Genomic DNA, 8130 nt, shown 5'->3' with positions numbered 1-8130 from the left:
TACTGCCCAGGTGGCCAGGCAGAGTCGATCCAAGTTGAGGTGGTAAACTGTGGTGGAAAAATGGGAGCATCTTAATTTCGTAAAGTTCAAATATTAAATGCAAATTGGGTTTTGGGACACAGGTTAAAGAACACATGTACATTTACGGCAAGCAAGGGTTGGAGCATGTACATTGTGAAGGTTGCCAAGGAGTATAAGTAGGCTACATCCCTTCTTCAGAGGGCAATCGTTAGGAGCCGCATGACTTCGGGCAGAGTACCACCGTGTCACAGGAGTCAGAGGACTGATGATCCAAAGCATCTAGGACTTCTGCCTGCAGTGCCAACTCCCATCTGTCCACAGAGTCCACGGTGGATAGCCTCTAGTTCCAAGACCTAGGTGTGTATACAAAATGTCCAGTGTGCATGTAGTGTGACCTGTGACCAGGTGTGCTGCCCACTTACAGATATTGTAGCCACTAGGCATGTGCCGATATGAGATTTTGACGGTACGATAACCTTGGACATATTAGTCGTATTTGGTTAAAATGTAAAATAAGGACAATTTTGGCACTGCTACCCTAAAAAGAAGAACAAATAAAGACATGTTAAAGGCCCTACGAGGAGTTTCGGGAAGTGGAAGTGTTTTCCTCCCCAAAAAAACACATTTCCCATGAGCCTCCCCGCGTACTGTCGTAAACCTTAGCTACCTGCCTGAGCCAGGTGTTTTGAAGACGCGGACGAGGTAATTACATAGGTCTTACTAGTAACGTTACTTTTGACAATACTGTATATAACGGTCATATTTAAATTATCGGCGGCGTAGGATACTGCAGTAAATCGTTTCGTCATTCCAAGGAAGTTCTGAATGACCCGACCACAAAATAATCTAAAAATAAACTACATAGAAGAATCTACATTTGTCAAAAATGGACACAAACAAGTGTGGGTAATGTAGATTCACCCACATTAAAATGAGACCGTTTCGTAACCAAAAATAAACTAATCGGGGTCCCTTTAATGTAATCTACTTGCAAATAGGTGCTATATCGCGTAGCCTAGTACTATTCTTACAGGATAAAACATAGGCTACATTAAAAGTATACATTTGAAACAATTAATCTTTCATGATTATGAATATGTAGGCTACATGTCAAAAGGGCGATATGTTTCTACATACATGTTAATGTAATCTACTTGCACAGAGGTGTGTTATATAGCCTAGTACTATTCTTATTGGATTAAACATACATTTAAACAATTCATCTTACATGATTATGAACACGTAGGCTACTGTAGCCTATTATAGTTGTATCACTCATCAGTATCACTTCCTCCCACAACTTGCCCACAAACTCAGGTCCTCTGATTTACAAACACACATGATCACCTCTCATAATCTCAGCTACCAGTTAGAGTATACCACCGAAGAGCAATCTCTTCAATGGCGCAAGACAGTTTTCATACTGAGGAGTGAGTTTACCCAATTCAACTTGGTTATACTGACCAAATGCATTCATTTGGTCAGGTCTGTGCACTCTGAGCAGCCCTTATAGTTTGTAAATGCCATTGATGCTAGTCATTTCCTTATTGTACTTAATTATTCAAGTCTGTACCTGTGTACTTTGTCACTATGCATCTTTCATACTCTGCTACTGTCTTACTGTAATCATTGATTGCAAGTTCGTGCATTGTCTGCACAGTCACTGCTTTTGTATTTTTCTGTACTTTGCCACTGCCCAATTACTGTCCATGTTGTTTGTAAGCTGGGCACATCTGTAAAAGAAACCTGGTGTCAATATGTTCTTCCCTGTCTAAATAAAGGCATCTATCTATCTATTCATCCATCTATATCCTTCCTATTCTACTTCCAATATATAAATACCCTCCATATAGTTCCTGATAAACACATGCAAAAATATTATAGTTAAGTACAGTAGCGTACTTTATTTAATTCCCAAGAGGAAATTGTCTTATCTTGCACACAAAATACTTCCAAAGTGTTTATTCCAGAGCTTTGTACAATGTAAAAACAGGCCAGTCCTGTACAACATTCCAGTTATGATGAACAATACTAATGTTCACTCATCCTGTCCAAAAGAGCTACTTTGCTCTTCAACTGAGCTTCTACTCATGTCTACCTCCATCTCTTCCTCTCCTTTTACTTGCAATTCTCTCCTCCTGTGGATCAAAGTCAGTCATGTTTGTTCAGCATCCCTTAGAAGTCCTCCTCATTCTCTGACGTCTCTGAAGTTCCCTCTCTGTGTGATGTCCAACTCAGTCCAAAACGTAACATCTTCCTTTTTGTGGGACCTGTCGTCTGTCATGTCCTTTTCTTCAAGCGTCTCCTGCTCGGCCCCGTCCTCAGCTTAGCCGTCCCCCTGCTCCCTGAACTGTCACAGCTCTCACCCGTGTGGCAGCGTTTTATGTGGTTCTTTAGGCTGACGTTGTGGTTGTATCTCTTTGGGCAGAGCTGGCACTGGAAGGGCGTCTCTCCAGTGTGAACACGCATGTGAGACTTCAGCTGGGAGGCCTGAGCAAAGTCATGGTCACACACCTGCAGGGAGCAGAATCAAGGACCTGGTAAACACATCACATTAAACAACGGTGCATTGCATGGTTATCCCTTTTCTCTCGGAATTGTCAATTCAAAACTATTCACAACAGGATCGGGACAAAGGCATATCCTCTTAAATGACTTACAATAGGGCTGGGTCCAAGGACCTCACAATACGATACAATATATATTGCGATACTCTACATAATTTTTACTGAAAATTTTAAAATGCAGCTGAAAATACTCCATCCCCCGCTCCCTGGAGGTGATCCTGAGGGCGGAGGGAATGTAAGGAATGGATGAATGAATTACAGTATCTATGACTGAATTCTATTCTTCTTTTTATACATCTGTATCTATTCCTCGTGCCAAAAAAAAAAATCCATCTTTTAAATATTTCGATACTGTACATGTAAAATCTATACAATGTATCGCAGAAAAAAATATTGCAGTGTGTTGCTATATCGATTTTATTGCACAGCCCTAGCTTGCAATATACTTGATGTAAATGGTGTGATAAATAAAAAGAGGCAATCTGAATGAACAATCCAAATGGGTGCAAATGAAATGGAGCTGACCTGGCACCCGAATGGCTTGTTGACGCTGTGGGACATCTCGTGCCTGTGGAGCAAATGGGGGTAAGGGAAGTCCTTTTGGCAGGTCTGACATCTAAATCTCTTTTGGTGCTCTCTGAGATGGCGACTTCGTGTCGACCTGTCCAAAAATCGCTGCGGGCATTCTGAACACTCGTAGGGCTCCTCCCCTGAGTGGCTCAGCTCGTGGGTTAGTCTGTCCTTGCGTGTTTTGAACGGTTTGAGGCAGAACGTACAAGATTGTTTGCGACACCTACAATGACCATTTATGTGGACACTGAGACTAAGCTCAGTCAGAAAAAAACGTCCACAGTCAGGGCACTGATATTTCTTTTTGGGATCACACTTGTGAGACACGGTTCTGTAAACGCGTCCACAATCTGTACAGAGTGTCTCTGGTCTCTTTTGCTCTCTTTTTATCATGTACATCCTCTTGTAGTGAGGGATTTGATAATCACATCTCAGTCTCTTCCTAGCCTTTCGCACCCCATCCTCCCAATCATCATCATCAGCATCATCATCATCATCATCATCATCCATTTCCCACTCATCATCCTCCTCCTCCTGAGTTTCAGAATCTGCTGTGTCCTCTGCTTCTTCCTCTTTTTCTATATTTTTGTTCCTCACGCTTCCTTCCCCCTTCTCCTGGGCTCCTACCCCATCGCTTTCCTCTTGGCCCCTCTGTGACCCGTCTGAAAAATCGGAGTCTATAGTCAGCTCCACCTCTGCAAATGGATCTGATTTGTTCTTGCTCTCCTGGTCTTTCCCTTTCTTGTCGTCTTCTGTCAGCAGACTGGTCTTCCTGCTGGGTCCCCCATCAGTCAGACCCATCGTCCTCACCGTCAATGAAGCCGCTGACTCCTGGTCCCCCTCTCTCACCTCTCCTGGCAGGGGAACAGACTCCTTGGCCAACTGTGCAGGGAAAATGGGACCAGCTTATCGGTTTACACATTGTGAATGGGTTAGTATGTGACCTCCACTTGAGGTTTGGTCCTGATGTAGGCAGTCCTCAAAATACGCAAGAGGGCAAAATACATTTAATTTTCTTTTTTATTCATATTACGCAAATTGAAGTTTCGAAGAAGCTACTCATTATAACAAACAACAGTTTTAGGATATTTTGTCATCAAAATATTGCAGATGACAAATCCATGGCACATCATTTGAAAGCTTACAATTTACACTTTATGTATTAAAAGAAAACAACTGAAAAATGACCTTGGCAGACATCAGGACCAAACCCTCCAGTGGCAGTCACATATGCCATAGCCTGGGGGCCACTGTGAGGATGTCTCCACTGCCAAAGCGGCCTTATAATTTTAGCACTATATTGCGGATTTCAACAAAGGTACAAATTATTACAGGGTATTTGCAAGTTTCAAGTAATTAGTGGGCCTATGAAATAAAATAATAAGATTCCTACTTTATAGAGTATTACTCACCGCCAGCTCTGGAGGTGGATCTTCATCAGTCAAGATGCTGTCTTCCCTGCTGGACGCTGTGTCAGTCTTACTATCACACCACTCCCTCATTACCAGACAGGCTGTGAACTCCCGGTTCCCTTCGGTCACCTCACACAGATCCACAGGCTCCTCGTCTTCCTAAGTACAGAACAAATTACATGTTTTAATGTCTGTGTATCACATTGTGTATCACGGTCTTAGGCCATAGCCGAGTGTCTCCTCATCCACTGCAAGAGAAACAGGCAGCCCACTAAACATATTCTGGCCTTATAACACATTGCTAATTAAGATGCTGCAAAGGTACACAAATGGTACTTTTTACACCTAATTTCTCCAGGATAAAAAGTGGATTGAAAATCCATCCAAAGGTGACTCATGAGCAAGACAATAAAAAGATGTCTACTTTATTGAGTGAGTGTCACACTAGGAGTAAACACCTTGAAAGGATGGCTGGTCCAGGTGGTCAGCTGACTGCAGATCTGGCACTGGTGGATGACTGTGAAGTGCCTCTTGCCCCCATACTTTCTGACCACACACTCTCCACTGCACTGTCCACACCGTCGGAACAGCCGCAGTAGACAAGCAATGTTCACACACACATCGTGTGGAGCAAGGTCAGGAATGTCTTTCTTCATGAGTGGAGGATGGCCGTGAGAGATTTCATTGGCTGGATAGTGATTCTGAGGGGAGGCTGCACACCTGAATCAAAAAAAAAAAAAAGCAGTGCATACAGATTAACCTCAACCTTTACATCTGTAATCTACCCTATGGCCTAGATGATTTAGCTACATTGGAATGGCTATCTGAGTGAGGCAACTACTTGGGAAGTAAGCCTTTGCCCCCTCACTGCCTTTGCAACATAGCCTATGGGTTATGAAGCATGGTACGTATGATCAAAATCGTGCAGCCAACTACAACCCCAGCTTGAGATCTACAAGAGCCTCTAGATGAATGCGCGTGTAATCTTCTTTGAGTGAAGTGTTGTTTGGTGAAAAGTTAAGAAAGAAAAAGTGAGTTCCAGCTCCCTGGTTACTAATCTAACCTGTACCCTGTAAATTAAAGGTGAATAGGAAAATAACATTGGAACACAAAACACGGCTGCACAGACTGAGGAAGAGACAAAGATGGAGACAAAGAGATGGGAAGTGGTTCAGAACATACAAAGGGAGAATGTTCTACATCAGGATCTGAGATTCTGTGTCTGAGAAACATGACACCTGCTTTGGGGTTGCACAAGGGAGCTGCCTTGGTCCATTATTATTCTCACTATGCTGCACTGCTGCCACTAGTGACCCCTCTAGCTCCTAGGTCCCCTCTAACTCCTAGTGCCCCCTCTAGCCACTAGTCTCTGGTGTCCCCCCTAGCTCCTATAGCCCCTATTGCCCCCTCTAGCTCCTAGTCTCTCCTCTAGCTCCTAGTCCCTAGTGACCCCTCTAGCCCCTAGTGTTCCCTCTTAGCCCCTAGTGCCCCCCCTAGCTCCTAGTCCCTAGTGCCCCCTCTAGCTCCTAGTCCCTAGTGTCCCCTCTAGCTCCTAGTCCCTAGTGCCCCCTCTAGCTGCTAGCACCCCCTCTAGCTCATAGCCCCTGCACTAGGGCTGTCAAAAAAATAGAAGTTTAAAAAAAAAAAAAAATTATCTCTAAAAACTTTAAGAGAAATTTGAACCTAAATTTGAGTTTGAATATTGAAATATTATTAAATATTATTATTTATCAAAAAGTATTCTGTCCGCTGTACGCTGTCAAAAACACCTCAGCGAGGAGTAACAGTGTTCACAGTACAATACTACGGTACCCACCCACATCCATTGTATGACCAAAACGGTGGTAGAGCAATAATCAGACTTTCTCAAAAGTGCTAGTTTTGTCAACTTTTTGATCTGATCCATTGTATGATCATAAGTAACCTTAAAACAGGGCTAAACATGATTTTTCCTTTTTTACTACTCCTTTAAGAGATAGCTGGCCAGCTTAGGCTAATTGGTGTTATAAAAGAGGCCAGCTAGATTGCATCCTCATGCATTCACAGCTAACACAGCCAAACACCAAGCAATTTTCTCTTAGCTATAGGAGATAGCTAGCCAGCTAACATTAGGCTAGCTACGTTACAAAAGAGGCCAGGTCGGCGTCAGTCTCGTAGCCTTCCTTTCATTACACTTCGTCAGCTCGCTAACTTAATAGCAATCAATCTAAAAAGTTATTACACTACCAGCAGCTTAGCTAGCTAGGGTAGGTACATAGCCCAAGATAACTAGATAACATGCATCCTCATACGTTCACAGCTAATACAGCCAAACATCAAGCAATTTCAACATAAGACATAGCAAGCCAGCTAATATTAGGCTAGCTAGCACTAATAGTAGGCCTGGGCACCGAACCGACATGATGTGAGCAGGGATCTTCTGAGAGCCCATGAGATAGAAGAGGCCTACCAGGCATTCAAGCAAACAAGGTTAGATTAATCTTCAAAACTTCATGACAAGATGACCAAGCAACGTCTGAAGACATTCTCCAGCATCAGCACAAAAAAGCTCAAGGAAAGAAACACAACAACAGGTAACGTTAGTGGTCTATCACCACTAGCGGTGTTTGCTAGCAAACGATTGCTAGCTAGCCAAGTTACATGCCACACAATGCCAGAGAATGCACTGTTTCAGTCATACTGTGATACGATCTTCACTCCAAGAGGAACATAACGTTACACTAATCACAATCAAGTATTTCAGAGTGCCATGTAATACGTTACGTTAGATGTTGTAGTGTGGAGATAACGTTAGGTCTGGCTATGCAGATTCCAAGAAAGAACGTTAGCTAGTTAAGTTAGCAAGCTAACGTGAGCTAACGATAGCTAGTTAGCTAGCTTACCGGTCTAGTAGAAAAGTAGCCATGTCACCATGCGACTTTATCCCATGAAACTCCATAAACTCCGTCCAACGAGCAAAGGCTGGCCCGATATTTATCCGAGTTTTGCTCCTTCTTCGGTCACTCAGCTTTTGAGATTCGTATCGCACGGTTCGCCGGGGCTCAGGCGGAGAAGCAGGACAAGGGAGCTCGGCCATTTTACCAAACGTTTAGCGGAAAAGAGTGATCGGAAGTGGACGGAAAAGCTGCCTTCCTTCTTCTTCGTTTGGTTTTATGGCGGTTGGCAAACAACTGAAAAGTGCATTACCGTCACCCACTGGTCTGGAGTGTGGACGAGATACATACACCCTATCCCCTCGCATTCCACTCCTCAGATCCTACGGAGCATGCAGGTTTGTCATCGTCAGAAACAATAGATCCCAGCTCTGATCCCTGGCCTGAGCGCTTCGCCAACACCCCACCAATACAACCCACTCCAACCCCACCTAAAGCCCTCTGCAATTATACCTCTCTCTCCCCAACATACTTCCTGCAAGACAATAGGCTAACACACACTCCGCCGTTTCCTCCTCCCCACAGTAATCACACCGCCCAGTTGCATGTTTCCCCAACAGAAAAAGTGAACTATTTAACCCTGCGTGTCCACACTCCGACCCCAATACCCTACTGTCCCAACCACTG

The 8130-nt window shown here is 43.7% G+C and overlaps 1 protein-coding gene across 1 annotated transcript; it reads right to left on the bottom strand.

Annotated features, from left to right (window-relative positions):
* Positions 1-1991: 1991 nt before the first annotated feature.
* Positions 1992-7645, bottom strand: LOC311324841 (uncharacterized protein). Its single transcript, XM_084457436.1, has 5 exons — positions 7453-7645; positions 5029-5290; positions 4571-4729; positions 3114-4040; positions 1992-2535 (listed from the first exon to the last, which is right to left on the bottom strand). Exons 1-5 carry the CDS (start codon positions 7506-7508, stop codon positions 2302-2304), a joined length of 1638 nt encoding a protein of 545 aa, XP_084313562.1. The 5' UTR covers positions 7509-7645; the 3' UTR covers positions 1992-2301.
* Between the last annotated feature and the right edge of the window lie 485 nt (positions 7646-8130).

Source organism: Borostomias antarcticus (assembly GCF_949987555.1).
Source record: "Borostomias antarcticus genome assembly, chromosome: 2".
NCBI lineage: Eukaryota > Metazoa > Chordata > Actinopteri > Stomiiformes > Stomiidae > Borostomias > Borostomias antarcticus.
Note: the sequence above shows the minus strand (reverse complement) of the source record. Positions and strands in the feature narration are given on the sequence as shown.